The sequence below is a fragment of the Oncorhynchus masou genome, unplaced genomic scaffold (genome assembly GCF_036934945.1).
Source record: "Oncorhynchus masou masou isolate Uvic2021 unplaced genomic scaffold, UVic_Omas_1.1 unplaced_scaffold_1628, whole genome shotgun sequence".
NCBI lineage: Eukaryota > Metazoa > Chordata > Actinopteri > Salmoniformes > Salmonidae > Oncorhynchus > Oncorhynchus masou.
The window spans coordinates 3,383-25,000 of record NW_027006380.1 but is presented as its reverse complement, the minus strand read 5'-3'; the positions used below and the strand labels follow the sequence as shown (position 1 = coordinate 25,000).

General features: G+C 46.0%; 1 protein-coding gene across 1 annotated transcript in view; it reads right to left on the bottom strand.

Annotated features, from left to right (window-relative positions):
* Window positions 1-16,638, bottom strand: part of LOC135531532 (serine/threonine-protein kinase TAO1-like) — a 44,713-nt gene extending 28,075 nt beyond the window's left edge. Inside the window, 8 exon segments of the mRNA XM_064959553.1 lie at window positions 33-124; window positions 270-383; window positions 859-955; window positions 1,104-1,149; window positions 1,337-1,438; window positions 5,759-5,830; window positions 7,225-7,496; window positions 16,017-16,638. Of these exon segments, the coding sequence (XP_064815625.1) occupies window positions 33-124; window positions 270-383; window positions 859-955; window positions 1,104-1,149; window positions 1,337-1,438; window positions 5,759-5,830; window positions 7,225-7,356 (655 nt within the window). The 5' untranslated portion in view covers window positions 7,357-7,496; window positions 16,017-16,638.
* Between the last annotated feature and the right edge of the window lie 4,980 nt (window positions 16,639-21,618).

Here is a 21,618-nt window from a genome sequence, read left to right as displayed (position 1 = left end):
TACACATATAAATGATGGAAAACCAACTTTACCTAGCTCGACACAGGTGATCCCAAGGGACCAGACATCCACCTTTCCGTCATACTGGCCCTCGTCCATGGCCAAGATCACCTCTGGGGCCATCCTGCAGAGAATGGGGCGAGGTGAGGGGGGGGATCAATTACAATCATTGAACATTTTGCATAATGTATCGAATTAAAAACTGTCATGTGGTCAAAGCTTGCCGCCTGGTAGACCCCCGTGACTTGTCTGTCTCTGCTGTCCCTCACCAATATGGCGTCCCCACGAAGGAGTTGGCTGGGGAAGCGATGGAGGCGGAGCCAAAGTCAGCAAGCTTGACCTGACCTGGCTCTGTCAGTAGGATGTTACCTGCTTTGATGTCTCTGGGAGGGGATGGGGGGGGGGAAGAGAGAGAGGGAGAGAGAGAGGGAGAGAGGGAGAGAGGGAGAGAGGGAGAGAGAGAGAGAGAGAGGTGGGAGGGAGGGGGAGTGAGAGAGAGACAGAGAGAGAGACAGAGAGAGAGACAGAGAGACAGAGAGAGACAGAGAGACAGAGAGAGACAGAGAGACAGAGAGAGAGAGAGAGAGACAGAGAGAGAGAGAGAGAGAGAGAGAGAGACAGAGAGAGAGAGGGAGAGAGAGACAGAGAAAGGCAGAGAGAGAGAGAGAGACAGAGAGAGAGACAGAGAGAGAGAGGGAGAGAGAGACAGAGAAAGGCAGAGAGAGAGAGACAGCGAGAAAGACAGCGAGAGAGGACAGACAGACAGACAGACAGACAGACAGACAGACAGACAGAGAACCACTGGGTTAGTAGGTGTGATGTAATCACCATGCTTCAAACTGTCAGGTAAACCTTCACCTGTGAATCATGTTGTGGGAGTGAAGGTAGGCCAAACCCTGCAAAGCACCATGGGTAATGGCCGCGATCTCCATTTCCTGAAGAGGCTTTTTATGAACTAAATCGGGGAGAGAATATTTCAGAAAACATTTGCTAAGGATTAAACAAGTTGAGCGTAACGGAATCAAAACACACAGTCTAAGTTGACTTGACGCAGGAGAATACATGTCAAATAGAACAGCTGTTGTTTTTTAAAAATGTCTTACCTTCTAGAACATCAGAGGCTGAACCCAGACAGTACTCCATCACTAACTGGACACAGAGAGAACACAGAACACAGAGAACACAGAACACACAGAACACATTATGACAACAGAACATTAAGAGAAAGGGGCTAAGAAAGTGTGTGTTATCGTGTGTGTTCTTGGTAGTAGTCCTCCAAAGTCCAGTGTGTGTGTGTGTGTGTGTGTGTGTGTGTGTGTGTGTGTGTGTGTCTTACCCATGCTGTGTGTTCTCGTAGGTAGCAGCCCTTGTACTCTATGCTGTTGGGATGTTGAATCCTCTGGAGAAACTTCACCTCTTTTATGATGTCCTGCCATTTCTGTGTGTGTGTGTGAGAGAGAATGAAAATGTTTTATTTAACATTTATTTTAAAAATTCAATAAAAATTTTGAATGATAATATATTGTATAATTCAATATGAACATACACTTTATACATATAAAAATGCAAAAACACAGTCATGGGAAGCACAAATAAATCATCACAAATCACCCAGAATAACAGATACATTCCTCCCCAAATCAATTACTTAAATTGCCTAAACGGCACCACAACATCAAGATGGAATCGATTTTTAATTTTGTTCCAGCAATGCGGTGCATTCAAACTAAAAGCTGGTGTAGAGGTCCTGGATGGCAGGCAGCTTGGCCCCAGTGATGTACTGGTCCGTACGCACAACCCTATGAAGTGTCTTGCGGATGGAGGCCGAGCACTTGCCGTACCAGGCAGTGATGCAACCAGTCAGGATGCTCTCGATGTTGCAGCTGTAGAACCGTTTGAGGATCTCAGGACCCATGCCAAATCTTTTTAGTTTCCTGAGGGGGAATAGGCTTTGTCGTGCCCTCTTCACGACTGTCTTGGTGTGTTTGGACCAACCTAGTTTGTTGTTGATGTGGACACCAAGGAATTTGAAGCTTTCAACCTGCTCCACTACAGCCCTGTCGATGAGAATGGGGGCATGCTCGGTGCTCCTTTTCCTGTAGTCCACAATAATTTCCCTAGTCTTGGTTCCGTTGAGGGATAGGTTGTTATTCTGGCACCACCTGGCCAGGTTTCTGACCTCCTCCCTATAGGCTGTCTCGTCGTTGTCGGTGATCAGGCCTACCACTGTTGTGTCAACAGCAAACTTAATGATGGTGTTGGAGTCGTGCCTGGCCATACAGTCGTGGGTGAACAGGGAGTACAGGAGGGGACTGAACACGCACCCCTGGGGAGCTCCAGTGTTGAGGATCAGCGTGGCAGATGTGTTGCTACCTACCCTCACCACCTGGGGGCGGCCTGACAGGAAGTCCAGGATCCAGTTGCAGAGGGAGGTATTTAGTCTCAGGTTCCTTAGCTTGGTGAGGAGCTTTGAGGGCACTACGGCGTTGAACGCTGAGCTGTAGTCAATGAATAGCATTCTCACGTAGGTGTTCCTTTTGTCCAGGTGGGAAAGGGCAGTGTGGAGTGCAATCGAGATTGTATCATCTGTGGATCTGTTTGGGCGGTATGCAGGTTGGAGTGGGACTAGGGTTTCTGGTTATGGCTCACATCAACACCAGCCTTTCAAAGCACTTCATGGCTACGGACGTGAGTGCTACGGGTCTGTAGTCATTTAGGCAGGTTGCCTTTGTGTTCTTGGGCACAGGGACTATGGTGGTCTGCTTGAAGCATGTTGGTATTACAGACTAAAAATGTCAGTGAAGACATCTGCCAGTTGGTCAGCACATGCCCGGAGTACACGTCCTGGTAATCCGTCTGGCCCCGCAGCCTTGTGTATGTTGACCTGTTTAAAGGTCTTAGTCACGTCAGCTATGGAGAGCGTGATCACACAGTCGTCTGGAACAGCTGATGCTCTCATGCATGCCTCAGTTTTGCTTGCCTCGAAGCGAGCATAGAAGTGATTTAGTTCGTCTGGTAGGCTCGTGTCACTGGGCAGCTCGCGGCTGTGCCTCCCTTAGTGGTCTGTAATAGTTTGCAAGTTCTGCCACATTCGACGAGCGTCAGAGCCACTGTAGTACGACTCAATCTTAGCCCTGTATTGATGCTTTGCCTGTTTGATGGTTCGTCGGAGGGCATAACAGGATTTCTAATAAGCTTCCGGGTTAGAGTCCCGCACCTTGAAAGCGGCAGCTCTAGCCTTTAGCTCGATGCGGATGTTGCCTGTAATCCATGACTTCTGGTTGGGGTATGTACGTACAGTCACTGTGGGGACGACGTCCTCAATGCACTTATTGATGAAGCCAGTGACTGATGTGGTGTACTCCTCAATGTCATCGGAGGAATCCCAGAACACATTCCAGTCTGTGCTGCAAAACAGTCCTGTAGTTTAGCATCTGCTTCACCTGACCACTTGTTTATAAACCGAGTCACTGGTGCTTCCTGCTTTAATTTTCGCTTGTAAGCAAGAATCAGGAGTATGGAGTTGTGGTTGGATTTACCAAATAGAGGGCGAGGGAGAGCTTTGTACGCGTCTCTGTGTGTGGAGTACAATTGATCTAGAATTTTTTTTCCCCTCTGGTTGCACATTTAACATGTTGATAGAGATTTGGTAGAACTGATTTAAGTTTCTCTGCATTAAAGTCTCCGGCCACTAGGAGCGCCGCCTCTGGTTGACTGGTTTCCTGTTTGCTTATTTCCTTATACAGCTGACTGAGTGCGGTCTTAGTGACAGCATCTGTCTGTGGTGGTAAATAAACAGCCATGATAAGTATAGCTGAAAACTCTCTAGGCAAGTAGTGTGGCCTGCAGTTTATCACAATATACTCTACTTCAGGCGAGCAAAATCTAGAGACTTCATTAGATTTCGTGCACCAGCTGTTGTTTACAAATATGCACAGACAACTAAAGTGGTTGCTGTAATAGGAACAAACCTGATTGGTTTACATTCAAAATACATTTATCAGATTTTTTTTTAAGGCAGAAATTGTACATTTACCAAGAATTCAATAATCTTAACTAGACAAGGAAGCCTTGAAAATGGGGTGATAATTATTGAGAAAGAAAGAAAAGAAAGAGAGAATTTAGAGAGATTGAAGAGAGTAAAAGAGCAGGGGAGAAGGAGAGAGAAAAGAGGGGAGAAGGAGAGAGAAAAGAGGAGAAGGAGAGAGAAAAGAGAGGAGAAGGAGAGAGAAAATAGGGGAGAAGGAGAGAGAAAATAGGGGAGAAGGAGAGAGAAAAGAGAGGAGAAGGAGAGAGAAAAGAGAGGAGAAGGAGAGAGAAAAGAGAGGAGAAGGAGAGAGAAAAGAGAGGAGAAGGAGAGAGAAAGGAGGTAGAGAAGGGGAGAGAAAAGAGGTAGAGAAGGAGAGAGGAGAGAGAGAAAAGAGAGGAGAGAGAGAAAAGAGGTAGAGAAGGAGAGAGAAAAGAGAGGAGAAGGAGAGAGAAAAGAGAGGAGAAGGAGAGAGAAAAGAGAGGAGAAGGAGAGAGAAAAGAGAGGAGAAGGAGAGAGAAAAGAGAGGAGAAGGAGAGAGAAAAGAGAGGAGAAGGAGAGAGAAAAGAGAGGAGAAGGAGAGAGAAAAGAGGGGGAGAAGGAGAGAGAAAAGAGGTAGAGAAGGAGAGAGAAAAGAGAGGAGAAGGAGGGAGAAAAGAGGGGGAGAAGGAGAGAGAAAAGAGGGGGAGAAGGAGAGAGAAAAGAGGTAGAGAAGGAGAGAGAAAAGAGAGGAGAAGGAGAGAGAAAAGAGGTAGAGAAGGAGAGAGAAAAGAGGGGGAGAAGGAGAGAGAAAAGAGGAGAAGGAGAGAGAAAAGAGAGGAGAAGGAGAGAGAAAAGAGAGGAGAAGGAGAGAGAAAAGAGAGGAGAAGGAGAGAGAAAAGTGAGGAGAAGGAGAGAGAAAAGAGACGAGAAGGAGAGAGAAAAGAGGGGGAGAAGGAGAGAGAAAAGAGGAGGAGAAGGAGAGAGAAAAGAGGTAGAGAAGGAGAGAGAAAAGAGACGAGAAGGAGAGAGAAAAGAGGAGAAGGAGAGAGAAAAGAGGGGGAGAAGGAGAGAGAAAAGAGGAGAAGGAGAGAGAAAAGAGGGGAGAAGGAGAGAGAAAAGAGAGGAGAAGGAGAGAGAAAAGAGTGGAGAAGGAGAGAAAAAAGAAAGGGAGAAGGAGAGAGAAAAGAGGGGAGAGAGCAGAGAGCAGAGAGCGAGCAAAAGAGGTGGAGGAGAGAGTATTTTAAAAATAAACTATAAAAGACGCAGACTGCTTTTCATTTACTTCAGTGGAGACATTGGTTCTTTAAATCAACCAACATACCTGGGTAAATACGAGTGCAAAGTGAACACCTCGCCCCCTCTGAATGAACACAACCTAAAGACAACATTGTAGATCTTCTTCAAAAAAACGTATGTCTCATGTATATCTCATGTGTGGCATGTTCCTGTCTGCCTTCGGTCTCCTGGTGGGCGACTCTCATCGTACACAGATTAGGTCTTAATCCAAGAACAGCTACTCTGTCATTAGGAGCAGAAGCAAGGCGAGAGTGAGAGTGTGTGAGAGAGCCGTGGGGTGACCTTGGAGTGTGAGACGATGTGGGTGTGTGTGTGTGTGTGTTCAGCTCACACATTTGTATCGGAGTGTGTATGCTTTAACATAATCATTTCTCAAGTGTACTGAGACTTCTCTTTATGTTGTCCCCTATCAAATAAAGGTAATAAATATAGTACATAACGTGTCTGTCTCACCTCGTTGGACTGCTTTCCACTATAAGACATCTTCTTGATGGCCACCACCTCTGTAGATCGTACATCCCGCGCCTTAAACACAGAGAACACAGGCGGGACAAGAGGCCTGTTACAGGAGGACAGGAGGACTATTACAGGAGGACTATTACAGGAGGACAGGAGGACTATTACAGGAGGACTATTACAGGAGGACTATTACAGGAGGACTATTACAGGAGGACAGGAGGACTATTACAGGAGGACTATTACAGGAGGACTATTACAGGAGGACTATTACAGGAGGACTATTACAGGAGGACAGGAGGACTATTACAGGAGGACTATTACAGGAGGACTATTACAGGAGGACCGTTACAGGAGGACTATTACAGGAGGACTATTACAGGAGGACTATTACAGGAGGACAGGAGGACTATTACAGGAGGACTATTACAGGAGGACTATTACAGGAGGACTATTACAGGAGGACTATTACAGGAGGACAGGAGGACTATTACAGGAGGATTATTACAGGAGGACTATTACAGGAGGACCGTTACAGGAAGATTATTACAGGAGGACTATTACAGGAGGACTATTACAGGAGGACAGGAGGACTATTACAGGAGGACTATTACAGGAGGACTATTACAGGAGGACTATTACAGGAGGACCGTTACAGGAGGATTATTACAGGAGGACTATTACAGGTGGACTATTACAAGAGGACTATTACAGGAGGACTATTACAAGAGGACTATTACAGGAGGACTATTACAGGAGGACCGTTACAGGAGGATTATTACAGGAGGACTATTACAGGTGGACTATTACAAGAGGACTATTACAGGTGGACTATTACAAGAGGACTATTACAGGTGGACTATTACAAGAGGACTATTACAGGAGGACTACTACAAGAGGACTATTACAGGAGGACTATTACAGGTGGACTATTACAGGAGGACTATTACAGGAGGACTATTACAGGAGGACTATTACAGGAGGACTATTACAGGACTACTACAGGAGGACTATTACAGGAGGACTATTACAGGAGGACTATTACAGGAGGACAGGAGGACTATTACAGGAGGACTATTACAGGAGGACTATTACAGGAGGACTATTACAGGAGGACTATTACAGGTGGATTATTACAGGAGGACTATTACAGGAGGACTATTACAGAACTATTACAGGAGGACAGGAGGACTATTACAGGAGGACGGACTATTACAGGAGGACTATTACAGGAGGACTATTACAGGACTATTACAGGAGGACTATTACAGGAGGACTATTACAGGAGGACTATTACAGGACAGTGCCCTGTTTTAGGGCTGCTAGAGATAGACTTGAGCCTGCCCTGTTGTATCAATAAAGATGACGAAGTGCCTCCTTGAACTGACAGGGCGAGGGAGCAGAGAAGTGTGTGTGTGTGTGTGTGTGTGTGTGTGTGTGTGTGTGTGTGTGTGTGCACATACAAAGTAGACGGCTCCGAAGCTGCCATGTCCTATCTCTCGGAGGTCAGAGAACAGTTTCTCTGGGTCTTCCTTGAAGAACAGCTCAGCTACCTCCGGGTCCTTTAGGCTGCCCGCCCGCACAGAGGAGGGCATGCTGGGTAATGCAGTCTGCTGTCTCCCGGCAGGGCGGGGGGCAGGACCAGGGGACTATCTGGGCGTTGGAGCGCGGCTGCGTCTACGCCAGAGCAGTCGACGACTCATCTGCTGGAGTGGAGGGGCCGGAGCATGGGCACCTGGAGGGAGAGAGAGAGAGGGAGACAGCGAGGGGGAGACAGAGAGGGAGAGAGACAGAGAGGGGAGGGAGGGAGACAGAGAGGGAGAGAGACAGAGAGGGGAGGGAGGGAGACAGAGAGGGAGAGACAGAGAGGGGAGAGGGGGAGACAGAGAGGGGAGGAGACAGAGAGGGAGAGAGACAGAGAGGGGAGGGAGGGAGACAGAGAGGGGAGGGAGACAGAGAGGGAGGGGAGGGAGACAGAGTGGGAGGGAGACAGAGAGGGGAGACAGACAGAGAGAGAGACTTTATTGGTGCAATATTTATCAAAACAGACAAATGTTTTAGCAGGAGAAACCAGAAACAGAAACATCATGTCCTTTGTCAGAAAACAATGGGCTCACTCTGCTTACTTAATAGGTTTTCATGAATGGGGCGGCAGGTAGCCTAGTGGTTAGAGTGTAGGTGCGGCAGGTAGCCTAGTGGTTAGAGTGTAGAGGCGGTAGATAGCCTAGTGGTTAGAGTGTAGGTGCGGCAGGTAGCCTAGTGGTTAGAGTGTAGAGGCGGCAGGGTAGCCTAGTGGTTAGAGTGTAGGTGCGGCAGGTAGCCTAGTGGTTAGAGTGTAGAGGCGGCAGGGTAGCCTAGTGGTTAGAGTGTAGAGGCGGCAGGGTAGCCTAGTGGTTAGAGTGTAGGTGCGGCAGGTAGCCTAGTGGTTAGAGTGTAGAGGCGGCAGGTAGCCTAGTGGTTAGAGTGTAGGGGAGGCAGGTAGCCTAGTGGTTAGAGTGTAGGGGCGGTAGGTAGCCTAGTGGTTAGAGTGTAGGGACGGCAGGTAGCCTAGTGGTTAGAGTGTAGGGACGGCAGGTAGCCTAGTGGTTAGAGTGTAGAGGCGGCAGGTAGCCTAGTGGTTAGAGTGTAGGGGGGGCAGGTAGAATAGTGGTTAGAGTGTATGGGGGCATGGAGCCTAGTGGTTAGAGTGTATGGGGGAATAGAGCCTTAGTGGTTAGAGTGTAGAGGCGGCAGGTGGCCTAGTGGTTAGAGTGTAGGGGAGGCAGGTAGCCTAGTGGTTAGAGTGTAGGGGCGGTAGGTAGCCTAGTGGTTAGAGTGTAGGGACGGCAGGTAGCCTAGTGGTTAGAGTGTGGGGACGGCAGGTAGCCTAGTGGTTAGAGTGTAGAGGCGGCAGGTAGCCTAGTGGTTAGAGTGTAGGGGGGGCAGGTAGACTAGTGGTTAGAGTGTATGGGGGCATGGAGCCTAGTGGTTAGAGTGTATGGGGGAATAGAGCCTTAGTGGTTAGAGTGTAGAGGCGGCAGGTGGCCTAGTGGTTAGAGTGTAGGGGAGGCAGGTAGCCTAGTGGTTAGAGTGTAGGGGCGGTAGGTAGCCTAGTGGTTAGAGTGTAGGGATGGCAGGTAGCCTAGTGGTTAGAGTGTAGGGATGGCAGGTGGCCTAGTGGTTATAGTGTAGGGGCGGTAGGTAGCCTAGTGGTTAGAGTGTAGGGGAGGCAGGTAGCCTAGTGGTTAGTGTAGGGGCGGTAGGTAGCCTAGTGGTTAGAGTGTAGGGGCGGTAGGTAGCCTAGTGGTTAGAGTGTAGGGATGGCAGGTAGCCTAGTGGTTAGAGTGTAGGGACGGCAGGTAGCCTAGTGGTTAGAGTGTAGAGGCGGCAGGGTAGTCTAGTGGTTAGAGTGTAGGGGAGGCAGGTAGCCTAGTGGTTAGAGTGTAGGGGCGGTAGGTAGCCTAGTGGTTAGAGTGTAGGTGTGGCAGGTAGCCTAGTGGTTAGAGTGTAGGGCGGCAGGTAGTCTAGTGGTTAGAGTGTAGGGGAGGCAGGTAGCCTAGTGGTTAGAGTGTAGGGGCAGCAGGTAGCCTAGTGGTTAGAGTGTAGGGGCGGCAGGTAGCCTAGTGGTTAGAGTGTAGGGGAGGCAGGTAGCCTAGTGGTTAGAGTGTAGGGGAGGCAGGTAGACTAGCGGTTTGAGTGTAGGGGAGGCAGGTAGCCTAGCGGTTAGAGTGTAGGGCGGCAGGTAGCCTAGTAGTTAGAGTGTAGGGGGGGCACGTAGTCTAGTGATTAGAGTGTAGCGGGGGCAGGTAGCGTAGTGGTTAGAGTGTAGGGGCGGCAGGTAGCCTAGTGGTTAGAGTGTAGGGGCGGCAGGTAGCCTAGTGGTTAGAGTGTAGGGGGGCAGGTAGTCTAGTGGTTAGAGTGTAGGGGCGGCAGGTAGCCTAGTGGTTAGAGTGTAGGGCGGCAGGTAGCATAGTGGTTAGAGTGTAGGGGGACAGGTAGCCTAGTGGTTAGAGTGTAGGGGGGGCAGGTAGCCTAGTGGTTAGAGTGTAGGGGGGCAGGTAGCCTAGTGGTTAGAGTGTAGGGGGGCAGGTAGCCTAGTGGTTAGAGTGTAGGGGGGCAGGTAGCCTAGTGGTTAGAGTGTAGGGGGGCAGGTAGCCTAGTGGTTAAAGTGTAGGGGGGCAGGTAGTCTAGTGGTTAGAGTGTAGGGGACGGCAGGTAGCCTAGTGGTTAGAGTGTAGGGGGCAGGTAGCCTAGTGGTTAGAGTGTAGGGGGGCAGGTAACCTAGTGGTTAGAGTGTAGGGGGCAGGTAGCCTAGTGGTTAGAGTGTAGGGGGGCAGGTATCCTAGTGGTAAGGGTGTAGGGGCTGCAGGTAGCCTAGTGGTTAGAGTGTAGGGGGGGCAGGTAGCCTAGTGGTTAGAGTGTAGGGGGGGCAGGTAACCTAGTGGTTAGAGTGTAGGGGGGGCAGGTAACCTAGTGGTTAGAGTGTAGGGGGGGCAGGTAACCTAGTGGTTAGAGTGTAGGGGGGGCAGGTAGCCTAGTGGTTAGAGTGTTGGACCAGTAACCGAAAGGTTGCTGGATTGAATCCCCGAGGTGACATGGTAAAAATCTGTCATTCTGCCCCTGAACAAGGCAGTTAACCCCCTGTTCCCCGGGCGCCGATGACTTGGATGTCGATTAAGGCAGCCCTCCGCACCTCTCTGATTCAGAGGGGTTGGGTTAAATGTAGAAGACATTTCAGTTGAATGCATTTCGTTGTACAACTGACTAGGTATCCCCCTTTAACTTAAAAAAAAAATAATAATAATCTTTCTAAATGTTTTCATTTTCTTGTTTTTTTGGGAGGGGGCACAATTCACAAAATTCATATAATGTAATAGTTAGCTTGCATCACAGAGCCAAAAAGTAACATTTCACATTGTAAAGCGTGAGACATTGTTTTTTTTAAAGGTGCCTTAGAAGGACCCATGAATTCTGATCCGTATCAGAGACTCTGCAGGACAAGGTCAAGCCCTCCGTCTCTGAGCTGAAGCACAGCTGGGTCATGCAGCAAGACAATGATCCACACAATCAAGTCTACAAAAAATGGTTGAAAAGGCAACAAAAATGTGAAGTTTTGGAATGACCCTGGTCAAAGTCCTAACCTCATCCCAATTGGCCCTGGTCAAAGTCCTAACCTCATCCCAAATGACCCTGGTCAAAGTCCTGACCTCATCCCAATTGGCCCTGGTCAAAGTCTTAACCTCATCCCAAATAACCCTGGTCAAAGTCCTGACCTCATCCCAATTGGCCCTGGTCAAAGTCCTAACCTCATCCCAAATGGCCCTGGTCAAAGTCCTGACCTCATCCCAATTGGCCCTGGTCAAAGTCCTAACCTCATCCCAAATGGCCCTGGTCAAAGTCCTGACCTCATCCCAAATGAGATGTTGCGGCAGGACATGAGACAAAGCGGTTCATGCTTGAAAACGTGCTGAGTTACAGCCGTTCTGCATGGAACGGGCCAGAATTCCTCTTCCATTACGTTAGAGACTGATCACCAACTATTGGAAGCGTTTGAGTCGAAAGCGTGGGAGGAAGCGTTTGAGGAAGCGTTTGAGGAAGCGTGGGAAGAAGCGTGGGAGGAAGCGTGGGAGGAAGCGTGGGAGTAAGCGTTTGAGGACGCGTGGGAGGACGCGTGGGAGGAAGCGTTTGAGGAAGCGTGGGAGGAAGCGTGGGAGGAAGCGTTTGAGGAAGCGTTTGAGGAAGCGTTTGAGTCGAGTCATTGCAGCTAAAAAAGGTGGCAGGTATTAAGGGAGCAAATACTTCTCACACAGCGACATTGTGTGTTGCACAACTTTGTTAATGAAATAAATTAAAGTAGTATGTAAATTGTTGTGTTATTTGTTCACTCAGGTGCCCTTGATCTAATATTAGGTTTTGGTTGATGATCAGATAATATTCTGTAACAAAAGGGGGCAAATTCTTTCACGGCACTGTAGCTAAATACCAATACAAACAAAATGGCTTCCTACGTCGTTGTTTTGCAGCTGGCTAGCTCAGTCTTCAGGGCCCTAGGTACATGTTGTTGCTGACATCAGTGCTGACTATCCTCCTGTCACTAGAGTGACAGAGTGACAGTTGGTCCATTACACAAATATCATCTTTCTGGTGATCGGACATAAATGTTCTTTCCTCAAAAATGTAAGAATTCAGCTTTGAATATTCTTTTGTAGGGTCTTCCCAGGACGGGACCAACTGTGTGTGTGTGTGGGGCAGCAGGGTCAATTGGTGGAATTATCGCAAAAAGACACACCTTGCCCAGGTGGCCAGATCATGGCAGCTCAGGACTCAGGACCCCACTTCTATACACTCAAAAGTAAAAACACAAGAAGAGAGAGAGAGTGTTCTAGCATCATCAAAGTGCACCCCGACAGAAACATTATTTTGTGTTGTTTTGGGGCGTGGAAGCTAAATAAAGGACTGCAGCAGAAAGACTGAAACACTGACTTTAATTTAAATGTAGAACCCTAATATTGCACAAATGAATGTCATTTTAAAAATTACAGGCTTTTGTATATAGATTTAGATTTTTTTAATAAAAATAAAAATATGTCTTTACAGGGTTAACTAGGTGTTTATAGAGTATAACATGAGCCTCAAAAGCAGCTACAATTCATATAGGCCCAATATTGCTATCTATATATACAGTGGGGCAAAAAAAAGTATTTAATCAGCCATGAATTGTGCAAGTTCTCCCACTTAAAAAGATGAGAGAGGCCTGTAATTTTCATCATAGGTACACTTCCACTATGACAGACAAAACGAAAATCACATTGTAGGATTTTTTATTAATTTATTTGCTCTTAAACGCTAGTAAAAACCAAATGCACGCTCCTCAACCGTTCTGCAGGCTCTGCTGCCTGCACCCGCACGCCCGACTAGCATCACCACCCTGGATGGTCCCGACCTAGAATATGTGGACATCTATAAATACCTAAGTGTCTGGCTTGACTGTAAACATCTCTAATCCAAAATCAAATCTAGAATCGGCTTTCTATTTCGCAACAAAGCCTCTTTCACTCACGCCGCCAAACTTACCCTAGTAAAATTGACTATCCTATCAATCCTCGACTTCGGCGAAGTCATCTACAAAATAGTTTCCAATACTCTACTCAGCAAACTGGATGCAGTCTATCACAGTGCCATCCGTTTTGTTACCAAATCACCTTATACCACCCACCACTGCGACCTGTATGCCCTAGTCGGCTGGCCCTCGCTACATATTCATCGCCAGAACCACTGGCTCCAGGTCATCTATAAGTCTATGCTAGGTAAAGCTCCGCCTTATCTCAGTTCACTGGTCATGATAACAACACCCACCTGTAGCACGCGCTCCAGCAGGTATATCTCACTGAACATCCAACACCTAATCAAGCCAACACCTAATTTGGCCTCCGTTCCTTCCAGTTCTCTGCTGCCAGTGACTGGAACGAATTGCAAAAATCGCTGCAGTTGGAGACTTTTATTTCCCTCACCAACTTTAAACATCAGCTTTCTGAGCAGCTAACCGATCGCTGCAGCTGTACATAGTCCATCTGTAAATAGCCCACCCAATCTACCTACCTCATCCCCATACTGTTTTTAATTTACTTTTCTGCTCTTTTGCACACCAGTATCTCTACTTGCACATCATCATCTGCTCATTTATCACTCCAGTGTTAATCTGCTAAATTGTAATTATTAGCTCCTATGACCTATTTATTGCCTACCTCCTCATGCCTTTTGCACACAATGTATATAGACTTTCTTTTTTCTACTGTGTCATTGACTTGTTTATTGTGTTATTGGCTTGTTAATTGTTTACTCCATGTGTAACTCTGTGTTGTTGTCTGTGTCACACTGCTTTGCTTTAATCTTGGCCAGGTCGCAATTGTAAATGAGAACTTGTTCTCAACTAGCCTACCTGGTTAAATAAATAAATATGTACAACATTAACGATGTCTACACTGCATTTCTGATCAATTTTATGTTATTTTAACGGTGGGGGGGGGGGGCCTGGGGTGGACCGGCTCTGGCTGGGAGAGAGAGAGGGAGGCTGTATGAGTCCAATAGACTATAGTACAGTCACAGTCAGTGTGCCAACAGTGACGAGGTCTGAGGCGGGGAACGGGGGAGGGGAAAAAACGGGAGAAAAAAAACAAGCTTCGTGGAAATCAAGTAATTGAACCGACATCAGTCAATTAGTTAATTAGTCGGCCCCCTCCACGACAACGCGCAGGAGGATCTCTAGAGAGAAATCTTATTAATCCACTTGAGAAATCAAGTCAAGAACTATGTTATACACAAGGGATTATGGTCATTGTAGTTCATTACCACGTTATTCCGTTCCCATTGGGGGGCAGTTATTACACAACTAATTGACTGATGTAGGTTGAATTAGTTCAACGGCCCAACGCGCCGTTTCGAATCATTCACTAGATCATAAGCCATTTAGCAGACGCTTTTTATCCAAAGCGAAGTACAGTCATGCGCTCGTATATTTTATGTATGGACGGTCCAGAGAATCAAACCCACTATCCTTGCATTGTTTAATAATGTGTTTGTTTACAAAACATTTAAAATAGCTACTACCCATGTAGCTAAACTCTCACTAGTCTAGTGACGGACGATTCAATCATTCATTGCAGGAGAGGCCTTCTTAGTGTGTTGATAACTAGCGAATACCGCCGGCTGTGATATAGCCTACTGTACTGTACATTCAGACTCCTAGAAAGCTAAGTTGTTTATAAAACGCAATAATATATTGCGTCATCATTCCCAACACCCCACGTGGGTGTGCAGCAGGAAGGACAGAAAATGGGAGTCGTTGCCAACTTGTCATTATCTAACAAATGAAAAAACATAATGGCAAAACAAATCTCTAAGTACATTCTGTCACCATTTGAGTATCCAACACTGGCGAACAGGCACAGTCAGGGCCAAGAGAGAAGAGCTTGTCGAGTCAGAATGTTACGCAATGTCAACACACAGAACATTAGGAATGCGACTCACAAACCAGCCAGCATGAATACACGCGTACATGGAAGCCATACCCGAATAACTAGAACCGATTTTGTCAAGTTGCTTATTAATTGCATGGCTGTACAATATTTCACTTTAGTAGTGAAACCGGGGTGTATTCGTTACACCGATTCTACAACAAATAAACCTTTTACTCCCAACAGAATCTCTCGTTTTCGGGTTTGGACAAATTCGGCTAGGTCCCTCGTCCTTTCGTTGTTTGTTTCCTTAAACAGTAAACTGTTTCCGTTGCAGGACGTAATGAATACACACACCTGCAGTGTCCCATGCTTGTGCCGTGATATTGATCATTGTTGCAGTGGAAACTCCCCCAGCTAGTAGCTTTGGGGGCGGGGGGAGTTGCAGTGAGAAAAACAACAAGGAGTGTCAAAGAAGAAAAAGACTACATAGAAAAGGATTAGCTGGCTGGCACCACTGAGGATAGCTTGATACTAGCCCATAATGGACTAAAAAAAACACTTACATAATGAACGTTACTCCTTATAGTCCCAATGAACCTTGTTCTGTTTAAAAGGATGAATTGGCTCTCACAGCCAAATACTCCCATCTAAACGTTGAATCAATGGTGGTGAAGTTGTAGAAACATTAAAGTCCTCTTCATAGCACATCAACCAATATTTCACAAAATGCTAAATATACACTTACTGTAACTTACACTGTTTAACACAGGCTACTGTGGACCGGATCCCCCCCAGTGACAACACATTTGTGGGGGGGTTTGTTGTTCAGTTTTACACACACAGGTGTGTTAAGACGCAGATACCTGTAGCTAAAAAAAAATGTGAGTATCTACATGTCTTGTCTGCATTTTGTAAAAAAATATGTCTTGTCAGTTAACTAACATTAGTTGCCATTTTTTGTTTGTTTTAATGTTAAAAATGTTTACACGTTAAAATAAGACAATTCGCTTCAAGCTTAACCGCTAAGCTACAGTCGGTTAGCCACATTAGCTAACTACATACTTTAGTTATCAATCCTCAAATGTAACAGTAAAAAAAGGAAAGATTATCATTTCCCCGACATCTAGTTAACTTCACTTAGTTAACCATCATCCACATTGTAGGCGTCCTAGTTGACTATCGTATCGTTATCAATGATACATTAGCTAAATAGGCTAACCATAATAGCTAATAAATAATAATAATAGCTGCTAACCAGATAAACATTTTCTCACCACACTACTAAAGATTGTGGCTTGAATCTACAACCCGACACTTACCGATCAGAGTCCAGGTTCAGGTAGAACCGGAGAGAAAACGACAGATTGGAGCTTTTTTCCTCCAGGTTGTACGATACCGACTCCTTGTGTGTTGTCCACCGTTAACTTGTGTTAACGTGTGTACAGAATAGCAGGTCATTCGAGGTCTTGGAAAAAAAATATATACTAAAGATTTCTTGGTATAAAAAAAAGAAACAAAACCCCCCCCCAACCCGTTAGATAATGAAAGTTCTCTATTCCCTCCTAGTCAGTTTCCAAAGATGGCGGCTGTGAGACTTCACTCTCCTCCTAACAATCACGGGGCAAAATATGTCACAAAAAATCATGCAACAAAAAAATAAAACTCTGTTAAAACTGAAAGGTGACAGTCAGACCTTAGTTCCAACCCGTATGATTAGTGTGCCATTTTGGCCACAAGATTTTCCCTTGAATGGCCTTGTCGCTGTTTCCCACCGGGTGGGTGCTGAAGTTACCGTCCGCTATTCACCCACCCCCTCCGGAACCATCTAGTCAACCTCCGCAATCTGGGTCCCCACCGGGTGGGTGCTGAAGTTACCGTCCGCTATCCACCCACCCCCTCCGGAACCATCTAGTCAACCTCCGCAATCTGGGTCCCCACCGGTAGGGCGGTGGAGGTGTGGTAGAGAGGGAACTCATAGTTGGTTATAATGACAGCATAGGCGAAATTGCAGCTGGTGGATGGGGGGGACATGCCCCCTAGTCGCCCCCCCTCCCCGAAAAAAAAAGCATATGAACAAGTCATAATCAATTGCAAAATGTGTAGAATTGTAGGAAATTTACTTTTCTGACCCCCCCCCCCCCAAAAAAAAAATGTCCAACTCCTACTTACCTAAACAGAAATGGGGATTGTGGCTTTGGTGGGGGCATCGATGTGTCATCTGGTCATGCACACCTTGACCAATGAAGGTAGTTTGTTAGCTAAGCTAGCTACTTGTAGCTAACCAGTAACTCCTCCAGTATGTATTTGACACCATTACACAGGATTAGTGGGGGGAGTGGGGGGGAACACATGTGTATGAATGAAATGGCACTTGTGTAGCCAAATATCTTATTCAGCCATTTTGTTTTGTTTTTACTCATTTACACCTGGTACTATGGTGGATTGATTAGTTATACAGTTTAAATCTGTTATTTTTGCATTTCCCCCCTAAACTCAACCTTTACAGTAACGGTCTAGTTTTCTAGATTTCTATGAAATATGGTCTATAATTAATTACAATTTGAGTGAAATCGTTTTAATTCCCCAAAATTTTAATTACGTATGTTGAAAGCAGCTTTCCTGTGTTGGAATGGTGTGGGCGTATACCGACCGCTGATTGGCCGGCTCCACTTCCTCAGGAGGATAACGTCATCCTTTATGAGGAAGTAGAAAGCATTTTTTAAACGGTTTGTTTGAGAAGTTTTAGGTGTCCCCCCCCCTAACCCTTCTTACTATATATTTCTTTCAACCAATCATACGTTACTTGTGTCAGTGCCAAGCATGTTGAGTACCCTTCCCTATAAGTATGATGGAAGTCTGTTGTTAATTAGTTTTCTGTAAAATTACTTTTTTTTTGGGATCAAACACACATTTTTTTTCTCCCCGAAAGTTTACTAAGCACTTGTAACTGGCTGATTGTTCGGCTGTTTGAACCATTAATTGGTGCTCTGCTATTCCTGGGTAGCGGAATGACCTTTGACTCCCTCATTGCCTGAGAGCACACAACGTCTTCTTCTTTTGCTTAAATTGAAAACGTAACAAAATGGAGTCGCAATGTATTCCGCTACCACCAACCTCAGCCATTTACCATCCAGGTTGTCGGTACCAGGTGCCCTTATTTATAGACAACAACAATGTTACTGTTTGTGTCCCCTTTTCTGTACTTCACCTATAGGAGGTCAGGGTGTGTGTGTGTGTGTGTGTGTGTCCTAAGTCCTCAGTTTTGCTGAGCTCCTTAGCTGATTACGATCTAAGTCTAACCCTTGCCACAAATAGCCCAAATAACTCACACACACCCATAGTCCTAACTATGACGTGTGATGCATATGATGCACTACTGCAATTATAGCATCGGGTCCCTTTGTCCAAGACTGACTAAACCGTTTGACTTCTTTTGTATTCAGTTTGCCGCACCACAATGCATCTCTTCTTTGTCGTGCCTTTTTAGAGGTTCAGACAGTCTCTCTATCTCACACAGACACACAGACACACAAACACATTGCATGACACAGCTTCACTTACCTCGGTGCTGGCCTGTTCAGGTCTGGTCACCTGACCTCCAGATCTCATATCAGTTTCAATGTGGAGCACCCCAATATTTCATATAAAGTTTAGACAATAGAATGTATTTTCAAAGTGAACCCCTTGAAGTGTCATCCAATGTGAGATTTCTACTCTAAATAAAACATCAGAGAGAGAGAGAGAGTGTGAGAGGAGAGACAGACAGACAGACAGAGAGAGAGAGAGAGAGAGAGAGAGAGAGAGAGAGAGAGAGAGGAGAGAGAGACAGACAGAGACAGAGAGAGACAGAGAGAGAGAGAGGACAGAGAGTGTGAGAGGAGAGAGAGAGTGAGAGAGAGGGGGAGAGAGAGAGTCTGATTCCCAAATGGCACTCTAGTCCCCACATACTGCACTACTTTGAATCCCTATGGTCAAAAATATAGGAAATAGAGTGCCATTTAGGACAAGACCATTCATACTCAGTGGGTTCAGGTGCTGAATATATGTCTTGTCCCCTATTTATAGTCTGGGGCCTCCAGGGCATGCAGTGTGTTTGTTATATAACTCACTGTGTAGTCCTTTAGTCAACACCCCCAGTCACCTCTATCTGTGTTCTTAAAGGCCCAATGTAGCTGTTTCTATCTCCATATCAAATCATTTCTGGATAACAATTAAGTACCTCCGAATGGTCAAAAAGATACAAAAGAATAGCTTCTTAGCAATTTCTCAAGCAACATTAGCTGTTGCAAAAGCAGCAGCTACACTTCCTGGGGTTCCACACAAAACATGAACCATAATACAAAAACAACATAATACAGAACATCAATAGACAAGAACACAGAACATGAAACATAATACAGAACATCATTAGACAAGAACACAGAACACAGAACATGAAACGTAATACAGAATTACATTAGACAAGAACAGAACACAGAACATAATACAGAATGACATAATACAGAACATCATTAGACAAGAACAGCTCAAGGACAGAACTACATACATTTTGTTTAAAGGCACACGTAAGACCACAGAACGCACAAAATGTTAAGATGCATCCTGTTTCCATTGAGATGTTTCCACAACTTGATTCGAGTCCTCTTGTGGTGAATTCAATTGATTGGACATGATTTGGAAAGGCACACACCAGTCCATGAGGTTCGAAGGAATTGTCCAGAGAGCTCCGAGACACGATTTTAGGGTACCAATAAAATTCTGCAGCATTGTAAGGAGCCAAGAACACAGTGGCCTCCATCATCTGTGCTTCGACACAATCCTCTCAGAACTCTACGGACAATTCCTTCGACCTCATGGCTTGGTTTTTGCTCTGACATGCACTTTCAACTGTGGGACCTTATATAGACAGATGTGTTCATGTCTCAATCAATCAAATGTATTTATAAATTTGTAAGTCGCTCTGGATAAGAGCGTCTGCTAAATGACTTAAATGTAAATGTATAAAGCCCTTTTTTACATCAGCCGATGTCACAAACAGAAACCCAGCCTAAACCCCCAAACAGCAAGTAATGCAGATGTAGAAGCGCTGTGGCGAGGAAAAACTCCATAGAACGGCAGGAACCTAGGAAGAAACCTAGAGGAAACTCTGAGGGTGGCCAGTCCTCTGCTTGCTGTGCCAGGTGGATATTATAACAGAACATGGCCAAGATGTTCAAATGTTCATAGATGACCAGCAGGGTCAAATAATAATCACAGTGGTTGTAGACGGGCGCAGCAGGTCAGCACCTCAGGAGTAAATGTCAGTTGGCTTTTCATAGCCGATCATTCAGAGCTGTTACCATGGTCTGTTCCGTGTTCTATTGTGTGTTCCGTGTTCTATTGTTTCACTATCTTCATTTATCTATTTGTCTAGAAATGTTTGTATCTTTCTTACTTTTTATTGGTAATGGATGTGAAGGAATGTGTATTGTTCATGAATGTGAAGTACTCTGCTCTGAATTTGTATTGAACTAACTGCTACATAAATATATAATATAATACATTGTACGCCATTTAGCAGACGGTATGTGTGTCCTCAGCGGGAAATCAAACCCACGACCTTTTGGCAAGGCAAGCGCCATGCTACCAAAGAGTTAGAGACAGCAGGTGCAGTAGCGAGAGAGAGTAGAAAACAGCAGGTCCGCGACAAGGTAGCACGTCCAGTGAACAGGTCAGGGTTCCATAGCCGCAGGCAGAACAGTTGAAACTGGAGCAGCAGCACGACCAGGTGGACTGGGGACAGTAAGGAGTTCAGGCCAGGTAGTCCTGAGGGATGGTCCTAGAGCTCAGGTCCTGAGAGGGAAAGGGAGAGAATTAGAGGGAGCGTCGTTAAATTCACAAAGGACACCGGATAAGACAGGAGAAATACACAGATATAACAGACTGATCCTAGCCCCCCGACACAAACTATTGCAGCATAAATACTGGAGGCTGAGACAGGAGGGGTAGGGGAGATACTGTGGCCCTGTCCGACAATATCCCCGAACAGGGCCAACCAGGCGGATATAACCCCACCCACATTGCCAAAGCACAGCCACCACACCACTAGAAGGATATCTTCAACCACCAACCTACTACCCTGAGACAAGGCCGAGTATAGCCCACGTAGATTCCCCCCACGAACCCAAGGGGGGCACCAAACCTGGGCAAGAAGATCACGTCAGTGACTCAATCCACTCAAGTGACGCACCCCTCCTAGGAACTGAAAGAGCACCAGTAAGCCAGTGACTCAGCCCTCGTAATAGGGTTAGAGGCAGAGAATCCTGGTGGAGAGAGGGAAACAGGCCATGCAGAGACAGCAAGGGTGGTTCATCGCGCCAGTGCCTTTCCGTTCACCTTCACGCCCCTAAATCATGTCCAATCAAATACATTTACAAAAGTGGACTAAAAATCCAGTTGTGGAAACATCTCAAGGATGATCAATGGAAAAAGGATGCATTTGCAAAGAAAATCTAAAAACCTGTTTCTGCTTTGTCATTATGGGGTATAAACCCCGGACGCTTATAAGAAATCCCTCTATGCCCTTAGACAAACCATCAAACAGGCAAAGCTTCAATACAGGACTAAGATTGAATCCCTGCTACACACCGGCTCTGACACTTTTCGTCGGATGTAGCAGGGCTTGAAAATTATTACAGACTATAAAGGAAATCCAGTGTGCTGCCCATCGATGCTAGCCTACCAGAAAAGTTAAATGCCTCTTATGGTCGCTTCACTGACATTTTCAAACTTTCCTGACCGAATGTGTAATACCTACATGTTTCAAGCAGACCACCATAGTCCCTGTGCCCAAGAAAGCGAAGGTAACCTGCCTAACTGATTACCGCCCCGTAGCACTCACGTCGGTAGCCATGAAGTGCTTTGAAAGGCTGGTCATGGCTC